Raw genomic sequence first — 15,436 nt, forward strand, 5'->3', positions numbered from 1 at the left:
ACTCTGTTCCCCCCATGCTGGAGCATGGAACAGTGGTACTGGGATGGAGTTGGGAATTTGGGGAGCAGCCTGTCTGGGAACCAGAGGATGCACTGGGAGGTGCCCCCCTGTGTGGGGTGGGATGGGCAAGTCCATGATGCCTCGTATCTTATGGTTTTGCTGTTTCAGGTTCACAGATCAAGACTTTCACATCGTTGAGGTTCTTGACCGAGCCTTCTGATGCTGTCACCATGCGTGGAAGCAACGTGCTGTTGAATTGTGTCGCAGAATCAGACCGAGGAGCCCCAGTTATTAAATGGAAGAAAGATGCGGTCTTCTTAAACCTGGCGGTTGACGAAAGGAGGCAGCAGCTGGCCAACGGATCACTCTTGATACAAAACATAGTCCACTCCAGGCACCACAAGCCAGATGAAGGTGTCTACCAGTGTGAAGCATCTCTAGAAGGCATTGGAGCTATCATCAGTCGGACAGCTAAGGTCATGGTAGCAGGTAGGGAGAAACAGTCCTACTGTTTGGATTGCTAAGAATACTCTTTGTGAGAAGTTGCTTTTTTTTTTTTTAAAAAAAAAAGGACAAAAAACCCCCCAGTATATAAAAAGCACTTCAAGTGCTATGGATTTTCTTTTTTTTTTCCTCTCTTCAAAAGAAGTAACGCTAGATATGACAATTCTGCGACAGTAATTTATTTCTGACAAGGTATTATTCTTGTTTAAATATGTCTAATCACCTCTTCATTGCTCTATCTGCTGCATATTTATTGTCTCCAAAATAGATGAAAGTTCTGAAGTTAGAAATTAACTGCTTTTCTTGAATTGAAGATAAAAAAAAAAAAAAAGCACCAAACTTCTGTAGGGCACTGAATGTACAAATTTTATGGTTTAGGGACTCTTTCATAGACAAGAACTCATTATGCAGCTTGCTGGAATTGGCAGCTTCTTTGTATTTCCTTTAAAGCACTTGTATAAGTATATGGCAGCGGGAACAGAAGTTTGTTACCAGGCATCTGAGAACACTTGGGGCTTCTCATTGACTTAATATAGATATCTGCTGTGAAAGATGCTTGTCTGACGTTTTCAAGGGGTCTTTTGCCTTTTCATCAGCCTGTAGAAGGATGTAGCGAGTCCTCGGTCATCTCATTATTGGGGAGAAAAATGGTTGGGAATCCTTGAAATAAAACCTTCCAAGGAACACCAAATCATGTGGTAACTGAGGCTAACTAGAATGTGCGAGAGTTCAGCATAATTTTCTTTATGGCCATTATTGAAGAATGTTGCCCGTTCTAAGGGGATGCTTTTTGTTTCTGCTTGTTGGATGGATGGGAGCTACTGTGTATTGCAGATCACTGAGTTAAACCTGTTCAAGAGCGCCCTGGTTGCCTTGTCCTGCCGAGGATTGCGCCGCATCCCCAGGCACTGCCTTTGTAACCTTGAGAAAAGAGAGTAAAATGTCCATCCTTTCCCCAACACAAAAGAACAATTGGTGCCTTCAGAGCACAGGTGAGCTCAGAGCTGTTCAGGCACATGGGTTATGCGAAGGAGCAGTGTGTGTTTACGTTAAGGGAATGCTGGAAGATAGGCTGTGTTGAAGCTCTCAGTCTTACCTGGCTGATTTTCTCTGGGCATCCAGTCTATGCTCTAGCTAGTCTTGCTGCCCTGCCATGTTTTGAACAACATGGGCAAGGAAAATAAAATAGGTTCAATCCAGTTTGGTGCAGGAGCTCTACAACTTTTGGCCATCCTGGATCTTCTTAAACTCTTACCGGTTCCTGTGGGAGGGAGCCCAGGCAGCTCTCTTCTCAGCTGGTCTCTCCAGTATCCCTCATGAACTCCGTGCCTTTTCCAGTCTTAAGGTCCTTTAAACTGAAGATCACTTTCCTTCTTCTAAACCCTTTCCTACCAGTTAGAAAAGGTGCATATTTTTTTCATGGTACCTGATCAAATCAGCTAGTAAGAGTCTCAGCTCTTTCCTAATCTGCCTCCTTCCCACCACTTTTCTGTGTGAATATCTGGTCTTTTAACCTCACATCCTCAGCTGTGAGTGTACTCCTGTGCTATGGTCCCTGCCCAGGGGATGGGGAGCCCCACAGATATGGAGAAATGGGCCATTCTGTTGTCAGGTCTCACCCTCGGATGGAGCCAGGCTTTGCCAGGGTGGGCTTTTTGCCAGTTCAAGTTGTTACTTGGACTTGATCATGGTTGTTGGCAACCAGTAATAAAATCACTCTAATTATTCTTTTTAAGTGAATGCGCATATGTGAGTTTCCTGTTGTGCTGTGTAATTTTGAGCTTTTCATCAGAAGAACTGTGCTTTGCATGGCAGGTCCTGATCCCTGCAGTGACGGGGGTGAAGTTTGGGGTGGGGGGGGCTTACTCTGCTCAACAACTATTTGGCTGAAACTGGAAGAACTGCTAATGATTTCTGAATTGGCAAGACAGTGAAAAGGATGAGAGGCAACGTACACAAACTGAAATACTAGATGTTTGTTTAAACCTAACTATTTTTCCTTCAAGGTGTGATCACATGGTGAAATGGGCTGCCCAGGCATACTGTGGAGTCTCCAACTTGGAGACTCAAGATCCAGTTGGACACAAGGCAATGCAACCTGCTGTAGCTGCCCTTAGACCATCTCTGTAGGGGTCTTCTGACCTTGATTATGATTTTTAATTTTTTTTCTTCTGGTTGTGTGAAAATGGTTCATACTATAAGGTGGCATTTAATGTGTATGGCATTTAAAATTGGCAACAGCTTCAAGCGGAAGTGCTGCTTTGCTTTCTGAAGGACATGTATTCCTGAGCGAGCAGAATTTTTGTGTGGGTTTGTGTGTGGTGTTTTTTGTGAGGGAGTCGCTGTGCAATGTTGGCAGAACATCATTGACTTAAGGCACTGGCAGATGGAAACACAGCAGAGCAAAGGGAGAGAGGGCAAGAGGAGAAATGAAGGTCTCACACTCCAGTATGTTGTGTTAATCATTGCTTGGCAAAGCAAATAAACTTCCTATGTTCAGAAAAGCCTGCTCATACGGAGACAAGGATTGGGATAGGGTAGAGCTATGTTGAACGTTCTGACACGTGAAAACAGAATCTTTTGGATCTGTTGGGTGATGTAGAAGGTATCGTTGCCAGACAGGCTTTGGCGGGAGAACCTGATGCTCTCATCCAGAGGAGTGGGTGGTGGGATGGTGGGACGTGTGATTGTGCTTTCCTGATGGGTGGAAGACTCTGTTGATGTCAACAGTAGGTATCCTCACCTCACTCAGTCTCCCTTTTCTGCACAAAACTGCAAAGGAACGATCGTGAGCTTTGATTTTTCAGGCAGGTTTTAAAAGGAGATTCTTCCCCTGAATTACAGTCTAATCTTGGGTAGCGTCGCGTCTCATCTGTCGGTCTGTTCACAGCATTTTAAATAGTCACTGTGCTCTTTGGCGCCATAGAACACATCAACATTTATGTCTTCGGAGGTTAAGATTACCACGCCACTGGAATGCATAAGGGGCATATATCTTTCCCTCTCGCCATAAAGACTCGGAACGTGATTTCACTGTGCTTTTTAAAGCATTAACAGTCAATAAAGCAGTCACCGCTAAAAGGTAACGGGCAACTCCATGCGGAACAGGCTGCTGGAGGGGCACTGAAAGTATATTGTCCTTTTAAAGGCCGTCCCCTTAACGTTTTCATGACTTAAAGTGCTTTTGATAAAGAAAATGTAGCAAATGAAAACTGTTTTTAATCAGTCAAGGATTTTATGCATCAAGCCTGCCGTGTGTGAGAAGATAGACTGTTTGTAAGAACATCTCAAGGATCCTTACGGCCCCAACGTGCTCCAGTTGTAAAAGTGTTCCAAGCTGAAATGGAAATGGGGGCACTGGAGAGAATCTAAGAGCTGCTTCCCTCTCCAGCATCTTAGTAAACCTCCCATGTTAACAGGCTACTGATTATTGGTATTTCTAGTAATCAGGAGGGTTTTGGAGAGAAACTTCGCTAACCTGTCCTTTGTCTCTGTTTATGGACTGTTGCAGGATCAGCCCTTCAAAGGCTCTGGCTTGACTGTTTATCTGAAATTTATCTGAAACGCTCGTGTTTCAGAGGATGATCAAAAGTGGAATCCATGGTTCCTTTATAGGGGAATTCCCACATTGGAGCATCCAGCCTCTTGGTGCACACCAGCTCTCTGATGTGATGGGAGAGGAATTTTTTGTGTGATGTAGCGGTGACTTAGAACTAGAAAAGGATTTATGTTGAAAACTATTTATAGTAACTGTTTTCTTGTAAAAAAGAAAACCCCACCCAACCAACAAAAAAAGCCAAACCACCACCAGCTCCCCAAAACCCCTAGAACCAAACACCACCAAACCACAAACCCAAACCGAAGAATGGATAAACTGTGGCACAGCTGTAGATACATTGAGACCAATGTCCTGCCTTTGGTCATCACCAGTAGCAGATGGATATATATTTTCTCTATAGTCTCTAGCCATGTAGTCCATCTGAAGACTCTCTCAGTTGTCAATGTGGGCTGCATGTCAATAAATTATTGAGTCAGAAGTGTAGCACTTGGGTGCTTAAGCGCACTTTTTTTTTTTTTCTCCAACAAATTGACCTTAACCTGTATATACTTTTAGCACTCCGTTCCTTGCATGGGTATATTGCCACTGATTCAATCCCATCTGAAATCAGAGGTTATTTTGGAGGGGGAAAAAAACCCCCACAACAAATAACCAACTAGAAAAATTGTTTAAACATGCTTTGTCAAAATTTGAAAATATTTATGCTCTGATGAGGTCAGTGGGAAGCGCAGCTGGCCTGTGTTGCCCTTTGAGCTCCTGAAAGACTTAATTTTGTTAGAAAGTTTCAACTTGGTGTTACGGGAGGTGTCACAAGGTGTCACCTGCTGTGCAGTCTCTCTAGGCTTCTCTCTCATGGAAGAAACTTTCACAGTGGTTAATGTCCTGGGAAGAAAAAGCAGGAATTTTCCAACTGTTACTCCAGCCAGCTTTATAGTGGGACTGAGCTGTGTGTGTTGAGCAAGTACCACAGAATAAAGAAAACACATTTGTCCTATTTCTCCTTCAGCTGAAGGTCAGCCTGGACACTCCTAAACCCCTCAGCCAAGCTTCAAGACCTTTAAATAATTTAAAAATAATTTGAAGTGGTGTTTGACGCCATCAATGTGTTGTTCAGCTTTGAGTGTGCGACTGCTGCTCGTGCCACCATGTTTTATCAGGTGGCTTCACTGGTATTAGAAAAAAAAAAAGTAAATGCAAGGAATGTGTTGTAACTATGTGGGTAAGAATCAAAACTTTGCTGTGTACTTGTACAGACAGAGCACCAGGAGACTCCAAAGGGACAAGGTAACTGAAGTGAAAAATTACATCCTTTTTTTCTGTAGTATTTCTGGTGGTTGCACCTTGGGCTTTACCGCAGACCTTAGCAGACACCTAGTTGGTAGGACAGCTGTTGAACCCAAGGTTAGAGCCTGGCAGATTGGAAGAACTTTTAATCCCACCCCCCCTTGGGAAGGCAAGGAAGCTGTAACACAGAATTATTTTTAGGGTAGTCTAAATTCATTGATAATTCCAAAAGATCTATTTGAGTGCACACAGAATGGCTAATAAATGAGGAAATATAATATTAGATACGATTGCCTACCAGCTTTTTTGGATTTTAATGACCTAAGGATGAAAATGAATGAGTGACGCAACGGGGTATTGCTTCTAACAAATGATGGGATAACACGGGGAACTTGCTATAACAAAGTTTAGGAAATAATGTATGGGATAGAGTAAACAACATGTGGTCTAAAGTGGTGCCTATTTCTCATCCCCTGCATCTGTCGTGGGGGTACTTTTTTTAACTAAGGCAGAAAAAATACTTTCAGGCATTAATCACTTGGGAGGTATAACTTCATCTATAACAACTAAAATGAGCCAATACTGAATCTTTTTATTCCTACCCTTTTTGATACCTAATCACAGAAGATTTTAGGCTATTTAATGTGAATTCATAAACCATAATAGAAGTAGTGAACAAAACTACAACAAACTCCATTTCCCTCCCAAACTCATTTTGGCTCTCTAAAAATTGATTTTTTTTTTCCCTGATAAATGGCAAAATAAAAAAAAGGCAAGTCTTTAATAACTGTAGAACAGACGTTCTAGCTGGAATATTTCGTTTAAAAGTATTACCCCTTGACAGGTAATTCAGCAAAACAGATGGATGTTTATGAACTCTGCCAACAGGTTTTTTTCTCTACTATGCCTTTTTATATTTGCATTTTATATGACTACATAGAGCATGCACGGTGTGTTCTGGGGCACAGAACACCACTTAGGAGCCTGTCAGGAATTGGTTAAGTCTGGTGTTTGAAGACTAGCTGATTTAGATTTCTTCTTTCCCCTCCCCCCCCCCCCCCAATAGTAATAATATATGCCTGTGGGACTGCTTTTTACATCACTTGATGACCTATATAGCTTTTTTGATTAATGGAATGGATGATTCCTGAGTGCTCGCTCCGTACAATCACTGCTGAATGTTCATTTGTGTTTGTAAGACCCACATGCGCCACTCCAACAAATGTATACTCTGTCATGCTATTAAGGCTCATTAGCATGTTTGTATTTAAAGAGAGATGTGAAAAGTCAAAGGAAATATCAGGAAATCAGGTAAATGTTAGACTCTTTACATGCCACACTCACTTGGTCGCAGGTTTTCTGACTGATTTGTGCATTAGATGCACCTACTTTCCCTGGTGTAAAAATGGGAGTGCAGGGAGCTAAGCAACGAAAAAAACCCTAACCACAAAGCCCAGCGTATTTAGTAAGGTAGTTGTCCCTTTGATGTGATCACTGATTATTTTTTTTTCCCTTTAAATGGTAATTTTCAACTTCGTTAACAGTTATTGCTTTGCCTGTTTTAGGCGAAAGGCTATGGGAGAGGTTTCTGTTCTGTATGGCCACTCTTGGGCAAGAGGCTTTGAGTTGCATCCTTAATTCCTCCATATGTTTGTCCTAGCTTCGATCCTGTGGAGCTCAGGTGGCTCCAAGGTGCCTCGTATACCAAGCTGGAGCAGGTCACTCCGCTTTCCCCAGGTAAGCTGTGATGGGATCTCTCGTAGTAGGGCAGGAGCTGTAGGTGATGGTTTCCCTCCCTTGGGAGTAACTTCTATGGAAGAAGGCAAGATGCTCCTGCCTGTATTACTTTGATACTTAATTGACCATTGAATAGCAGAACAATTATCTTGGCTATCTAATCGAGTAAAAATTCAGGAAAAAGTAACTGGCTCCTTGTGGTTCTTTGTAATCACGGTTCCCATGAAGTACCGAAAGGTTTTGAAGAGAATTATCTGTGTTTTGTGATGCATATCTACTGACTTTAGTGCCAAAAGAAATGTGGCAGGCAGCTTCTGCCCCATCACTGAAAATATCAAATTATGCAGTCTGTAACAGGTAAGAGGAATGAAGAAACTTTGGAATATTTGGAGCCAGTCATCAAAGCCTGTTGGGTGAAGAATCAGATGGAAAGGGGGCTTAAATGGCAAGAAGCAGAGAAGGCTGAGCATTATATTGGTTATTATTTAGGTATGGTGTAGATAGAGTACAACTAATTGGATATTTTGCATAACCTTCACTTTAACCATGCAACTTGAAATATTTAAAGGTAAGAAAATTACGAAAGTTTAATTAAATCGGTATTTTATTTAGCTATTACAAAATGATTAGAAGTAAAGTGCCTTCCAGTGTGCTAAGAATCCAGCTGCTTGGGGCTGCGTTGGAGGTGAGGGTGAGGAGGAGCAGGTCTGTGATGGCCCCATTCAGGTAACCCAGTTCTGGCTTTCATGCGTCGCTCTATTCCCACTCGTGACATCCTCCCTACTCCTCATTTTCCTGGGGTTTTCTTGTTTGGGGGGGTATGTTTTTTTGTTTTGTGGGTTATCCCCACCCCAGAAAAATCAACCTTTCCATTAACCTGCTCCCCTCCCTGCTCCCGCTGCCCCTGTGATCTGGGAATAGCTCCACTGTGACGTTCCCCCAGTTGTGAACGAGCGAGCGAAGAAGTAGGCCCCATTTGAAGGTACACATCTGTGCTGATATTCCCCCTTACATTCAAGTGCCTGAACCACCAACATGATAATAAGCAGAAACACTTTCATCACCTTTTAATTTTACTTTTGTTGTTGACCGTAAAATTGCCGTGGGGAGCAGCTGGGGAGCAGCATCTGATGTGTATCTGGGCACGTTACTCTCGGGTCCACTTTCTGTCAGGAGGAGGACTAACGAACTCTGTATTTATCCACACAAATAAAAAGCTCTCTGTTCATCTGCTGAATGCTACAAGTCCTGCAGGACCCCTGAGCAGTGGGCAGAGGCATATCCAGGTGCTGGATCCCATTGTGTCACTCTGGCAAAGGTGCCTCTGGATTCATAACCATCAAGGCTCCGCTCCGCGTTCCCCTCTCCTCTCCTGTGAGGACTGAGGAGAAACCCAGTGCTGGGTAATAAGAGATGCTTTGAGACAAACTTACTCTTTCAAAAGCTTATTTTCTACTTAGAGCAGAGCAAAGGGTATTCAGCAAGCATCAGCGTTCTCCATTGCCTAAATGTCTTCCTGGCCTAAATGTCTTTCCCTGTACCAGGACACCATGTTTCATCCTGCTTTGTGTGTCCAGTTGCTCAGTGCTGTCTTCTCCTGCTGGCTTGGGCAGTTGTTGCCTACCAGCTGTGCTGCTGGGATGCCATGTAGCCGGGAACTGGAGCTCTGCTTGGAGGTGCCCCCAAGGAGGTGGTGGGACAATTAGTGCTGTCCCCTCCACAAGCTTAAACTGTAACTGTGCATATTTTGCCTGCCCATATAGAATCATAGGACTGTTTAGCTTGGAAAAGATGTTTAATATAGAGTCCAGCTGTTAACCCATCACTGCCAAGGCCACCGCTAAGCCCTGGCCCCGAGCGCCACAGCTACAGGTGTTATAAATCCCCCCAGGGCGGGTGCCGCCAGCCCCCCGGGCAGCCTGTGCCAGCCTTGGCCACCCTTTCCGTGACGGGATTTTCCCTCATTCCCAACCCAACCCTCCCCCGGCACAAGGTGAGGCCGTTCCCTCTCGTCCTGTCGCCTGTTCCCTGGGAGAAGAGCCCGACCCCCCTGGCTCCAGCCCCTCTCAGGGGGTTGTAGGGAGCCATACACCGCAATCCTCCCTTCACCCCCTCCTTTGCAGCCAGGTGTCTGAGTGCCAAGCCACCGCTCCTTCTGTTGCATGTATTGTCTCATTGCTTCACCTTCTCCTCCTGCCCACCCTTCATCTGCGTCTTATCTCCTGCTTTCATTGCAAAAGTTATTTTTGGACGAGAGGAAGTCTTTAATTACTGTAGGTGGCCTTCTCCAAGGCAGAGGCTGTAGTGCAGTGCTGCTCTTCGTTGTGGCTGGCATCTCCTGATCACATGATGTGGTTGGGCCTCTATCCTTGTTGGCCTCTCTTGTGGGTCTGATGGTGACCGGTGGTATTCTGGTGGCAGCAGCCCTGTGGGAGGATCGCCTGCCTCTTTGCAATCCCATGTTTTCAAATGCAATGGCTGAATGCCTGGGGCTTAGGATACCTAAAGAGCTAGGATAAATGGGGTCTTTGTAATTTTTTAAATGGACACCGGTGAGCCAGTAACTATTTTGCTTGTAAAAACAGAAGTTTGAAAATCAGTAGGTAAAACTATGGAATTTATGTCAACACATTGATTCTTCCATCATTTTCAATTTGGTGAGTGTATCAACCTGTAGGAAAGCGGCATTCCAGAAGGAAAAAAGGGTTTGAGAACTGCATTACTGAACAATACTGCTTTTATTTGTGCGTGATGTGACGACAGACGCTGTCGGTTCTGCACTGTGTTCCCTTCTGTTGTCGGGCTGTGAGAACTGCTCAGCAGGAATGCGTGCCACCACAATCCCTGCTCTTCCTACCCTTGTGCTGCATAGAAACATAACGTTAATTAGCAAATTTCATTTAGGAGAAAGGTTTCACTTTCATTTTTAGTGCTTGGCAGAGATTTACTTAGGCCGAACTTGAGGAGATTGGATTGATAAGGAGCCACTGTGGTTAGCAGGGGCGTACATTTTCAGTGAATTAAAATAATGGGATGCCATAGATCACGGGCACTGGAGCAGCCATCAGCCTGGAGCTCATCTGGTGGGTTTGCTTTCCAGGAGAGGCTTGTTCCCGCACAGTGTTTGCCCATCATCCGTCTGCTGTGGTTTTTAGATGCCCTAAGTGAGCAGGCTCTCATGGCCTCCCTTGGGACTGTGCCCAACAGATCTGTCAGGATGTTTGGTTTTTGTTTTTTTTTCTTTTCTGGAAATGAAACCTCATCTTTCTTGCTGTCATCGCTTTGTCCTTTATCGCGCAGGATGAAGGTGCTGGTGGGGTATAACATTCAAAGCCTGAGAACAAGTGCTTGCCTTAGAAGTTCTTTTTTTATTATTATTTTTTCCCCCTGATATAAAAGTGTCTTTCCCATTGCTTGTGTTCCTGAAGACCAGGTGGTAATAGATGCAGCAATTTTGGTGAGGGGAAAAAAAAACTTGATGACTCCCACCTTGCCAGGCCCTGTTGCTTGTCTAATACTTGCTGAAAACCTTTTTACTCAATGCAGATTTTTTTTTTTCTTTAGCATCTCTTCTCCTCTCACAGTTCATCTCCCAGTGTGCCACTTGTGTGATGGAAGGACTTACCTGCACTGAGCTCCTGGTGCCGTCAGCTTCAAGTTCAGGCTTTAGGAGGTGGTTTTCATTTCGAAGCATTTCTTCTCCCTTCATTTTGCTGTTGTGAGCATGTGAGCAACCCCTTGCCCAGGGCTGGTCTCCTGCTCTCGGCTGGCAGGGCAGGCTGTGCTGCTGCTGGGTCTTCGTACTTCTGCCCTTCTTTACCTCCAGTTACACCATCTACATTTTCAGGGGCTCTGGACCTGCTAGATTTTTAGGCCAATTTTTTTTTTTTTTTTTCCCCACTTTAAGGTTTCTATTTATGATCTTTTTTTGTTTTCTGGAAGTAGTGGTGCTCGTACCTGAATTTGCAGGAGTCTGAGTTCTCATGTGTTTCCTATGAGCCTTTCTCAGCACGTTATGCAAGTGTTTGATGCATTTGTCAGTCTATTAGTATAGAAAATGTTTAGCAAAAATAGGAATAATTCTATCAGAAGCAATGCTACCCCAGTTTTACAACTGGGGAAAATAAATAAAGAATAGATTAAAATTAAAATAAAATAAAGGGAAGCTTGCTTCTTTTTAGTTGCTAGCACTTAAAATTGCGACTTTGAAATTCCTGCTCAGCTGCTGTCTGACCATCGCCACCATCAAGGGGAGAAAGGCAGTGGCGAGGCGCTGGCAGAGGTTGCTCAGAGATGCTGTGGATGCCCTGTCCCTGGAAATGTTCAAGGCCAGGTTGGACAGGGCTTGGAGCCACCTGGGCTGGTGGGAGGTGTCCCTGTCCATAGAAGTGGCTGGAACTGGGTGGGCTTTAAGATCCCTCCAATCCAACCCATGCTGTGATGATTGATACACCAACGGATTTTTCTAATGTCCAACCTACATGTTCTCTAATGCGAAGGAATCTGATCTAATATTTTTGTTTATGACCAAGAACAAAGGAGGGATAATTTTTTCAATTAAAATCTCGTAGGTTAAAAATCTGTTGGACCTCTTGATCAGACCCCTTGTCCTTCCTCTTTTGGACTAAAGAAACCTGATTAAACTATCAAATACATTATTTTCATAAGTATATTACCTTTTTGTTGCTTACTGGGATGTCTAGGCTGTACACACTTATGCAACAGCAGGGTCTTCAGTGTCTGATGGCACAGGGAGCAGGAAAAGTGAAGGATATTTGTACGCGCTTTAAAAGCATATGTTATGGGGAGATGCTTGAAACTGTTCTTCCAGGTGATGTGTAGTGTACTTATTACAAGGATTAAAATGTAAACATCTTATATGCATGTCTAATGTCGTATAAATGATCAGGACTTTTATCCTGAGACCAGGAAAACCGGATAACTTTATAGTTGTATTTATCTTATAAGATCACAGAAGAAGGAGCTATTTCTTTGGGAAAGCTTTGGGTACGTGTGCTGAAATGTGTTATTTTCTTAACCATGAGCAGTTCAGTGTAATTTGGTATTACATTTCAAACTCGGTGTCATGTAGTTTGGGGTGGTTGGATATAATATCTAGAGTTCACAGTGAACCTAGACTTAAATTGCTCACCCTGCATATCCTGAACATGAGGGACCTGGCTCTTGGAATAGCATTTATAATGATGAATTGGATCCTAAGTGTCATTTACAGTGAATGGGGAGAATTAAATGCCAAAGAGTGAGATTTGTAGGAGCCAGCATCCTGAATACCAACATCTGCTAAGGAGGAACGTGTCTGCAGTCTCATCTTCTTCCTGTGCGGGGCTCTGGAGCAGGGAGGTACCTTCTGTACTTGAAATGACACGTGCTTTGGGTGTAGGTGGGATGCTTGTTCTAATTACAGCATCGTTAGAGGAAGAAGTAGCTGTGCTTGTTTTGTTGAAGTTCTTGCAAATGCAATGGGAGGTTTGTGTTTCAGACAGTTTTTGGTGGAGGGGCGTGAACCCATTGCACGCGTTTTCCAGGAGAACGCTTCTGTTACCCTGGCCTGAAGCAGCAAGACAGTCCAGCCAAAGGGTGGTACCTTGCAGTCACTCGGGATGGGGCCTGTTTTTACATGGTTTTAATGAAAAGTGACTGTAGGGCGTGTTTGTGGAGTCTGTCAGGTGTTCCTTGGCATGTCTGGAGAACTGGGTGGTTCTGTGAGCTTTGGTTCTCTCAAGGAGCATGAACTCCTGAGTGTTCAGAGAGCTGGGTCTAGCCAGAGCAGAAGGGTTTGGGATATACTCAGCAAGTATCATTTCAGGCACGAAAGTACATTTTCTAGCGACGACTTAGTCATCTATACCACTTAATTTGCTTCAGAGGGTCCTGCAGTATGCTTTTGGCTGGCTCTCTTTCTGGTTTAGCTGACCAAGTTCTGAGTAAGCATATTCTTTAGATGTCGAAGTGCTATTTTGCCTGCGGTATTCCTCTGATCCCCCGTTTGGATGAGTGTGCGCTGCATTTTAAGATGAATATAAGTGCAGCAGTTTTTAAAATGTATCTCCACGTGATTCGCTTGCCTTATGCCGACATCTCTATTGGTAAAACTGCGACAATTGCTGGTGAAAAGTGAACATGCAATATTGAATGCACATGATCAGATGGCGGTGGGGGAAATTCAGTAGTGGGAAGGCTTCCTGGGTAGCTGGTGCTTTGCATCTTGTTTTCGATAGGTCTTCCCCTACTTCTTGATTTTTGTCCCTAATAAAAGTAATGAAGATGTAGTCACCTTCAGGGATTGCTTTAGGGTTAATTTAATTTTCTGACTTGGAACAATCTTGTGACCACCTTGCATGCTCTCATGTTTCCAATTTAACCTTTCTAATGGTTTCTTGACCTTGCTTACTTGAAATCTATACACGTTGCAGAAGTGATGTTTAATAAGATGAGAGAAGCTGTTTACAACCCTCTCATTTGTCCTTGATGACCTCTCTTGGGCAAATTAGAAATAGGTCAGTTGTGATGCTACCGTGTCACTACAGGGGAGAGAGATTTAAATTAGCTGGGTCAATTTTCAAGTTCCATAAAACACATCATCCAAGCAATTTAATTAAAAAGGGTCAGGTTTCTTTACCCTAGTTGGTGCCTCTATCCGACCAAGAGAAGTCGTTGATGTGTGCGCTCGCGGGGGACTTGATTGACACACAGCGCTACAGAAACGTAGGTTTCCGAATTTCTCTGCATGCTGTGATTGATGTAGGATGATTACGGGTTTACAAGCTAAAATGTATAATTCTTAAACCTTCTTATTCCATATTTACCAGCAGATGATACAATCCAGCACTGACAGGGGATTGAAGGGATGACATATAGGTCTTTTCCATCTCTCATCTTGGATTCTATGCAAACCTTTAGAATGTAAATTGGAAGCATGTTTTATATTCGTAAATGCAAAAATACTCTTGAAAAGCTTTCACTTTGAAAAGATTATAATGATTAGCATTTATTATGCTGTTGTTTTCATGCAAAAAAGAAAATCCTTCCCAGATTTTACTCAGATTGAACTTTTGTGCCTTGCATAATAGTCCTGCTTTAATTTGAATAAGATTCAGAATAAAGTGGCCAGATAGGAAGTTAGATGCTATAGAAGAGAAAAATCCTAATCTAAGCTGCCAAATGCATGTGTTTTAATACACAGACAAAAATGAGGATGTTTACAAGTAAGTGGTATCACAAAGGGCACACCAAAAAAGTCTGGGGAAGAAAAAGCAATTTAGTGGAGAGCAAGATGTTAAGTTCCTTAATTTTCTCTACAGCATTAAAAATCTGGTAAAACAAGGTGAGTGATTGTGTTTGTTTTATTACCGTGGTTCCCACTAGCGTAGCTGTAGGCGAGAGCCTGTGAGCGTTTCTGTTACAAACTCTTATTTTCATGGGTTTATAATTCAGCCCTAAAAGCTCACCTGGGCTGGTGCCTGGCATCCAAGATCTTCAGTCAGAAAGGAACATTTTGGAAATATTTTGGAGAATAATGTGTTCGGCTAGGTCTAAGTAAACTCAGGACTTTAAAATGGACATTGCCCGTTGTCCTCAAGTGTGAGCTCACAGAGAATGTTGGACGCGATGTTTCTGAGCTGCTCTTCGCGATTTGTGACTACGCTGACCAGTCAGATCTTATGGGAGAAAAACCACGTGGGGAGAATTGTTCCTCAAGTTCTAGATGAAGCAATGAATCAACAGTTCAGCAGGGATATTTCAGTTTCCAGCCTGTTTGGTTTTGCTCGTTTTCTTTCCCCGTTTAGCTCACTTGAAGCCAGCTCCGACATCTTTGTCACGCTGGGCTCCGTAAGGTGGTTTTGCCTCCGGGGCCGGACAACTTGAGTTGTGGAGGTTTAGACCCTGCTCAAGCAGAAGAGAAAATTGAAGTGGTCACGGTCTAAGAGGATTCTGCCCCCAAATACTCGGTAGCCTGGAAGGCCAGGCCGGGTGAAATTGTGTCCCCGGAGGGTAAAACCTGTCGCGTGCTTGGCGACGTTAAGGACATGGGCTTGTCGAGTAAAGAGTAATCGCAATTTCCAGTCTGCTCTCTAGTGAGGTCCACCCTCATGGATTTGATACAGATTTCTGAATTGTGGAAGACTGAATGTTTTAGCTGTTTTCAGGAGGTAGAGTAGGGATGTAAGTTACTTGTTTAATCCTTTCTTTTGCCTAGCTTTATGCAGATGGCGTGCATGTACGGAGTCCTTAATGACTGGAAGGTGCGTGCCCTATCATGTTTGTAGATATTTCGAAGGTAAACATTTGAAGTGTTTAAAATTCATAGGACATTTCCAGGAATGTCCAGTC

At 43.5% G+C, this 15,436-nt stretch overlaps 1 protein-coding gene across 1 annotated transcript in view; it reads left to right on the plus strand.

Annotated features, from left to right (window-relative positions):
* DCC (DCC netrin 1 receptor) overlaps positions 1 to 15,436 on the plus strand; it is a 558,365-nt gene that overhangs the window by 210,167 nt on the left and 332,762 nt on the right. The window contains exon 2 of the mRNA XM_055791107.1: positions 169 to 489. Within this exon, the coding sequence (XP_055647082.1) occupies positions 169 to 489 (321 nt within the window). The remainder of the gene's footprint in view (positions 1 to 168; positions 490 to 15,436) is intronic.

Source organism: Falco peregrinus, chromosome Z, assembly GCF_023634155.1.
Source record: "Falco peregrinus isolate bFalPer1 chromosome Z, bFalPer1.pri, whole genome shotgun sequence".
NCBI lineage: Eukaryota > Metazoa > Chordata > Aves > Falconiformes > Falconidae > Falco > Falco peregrinus.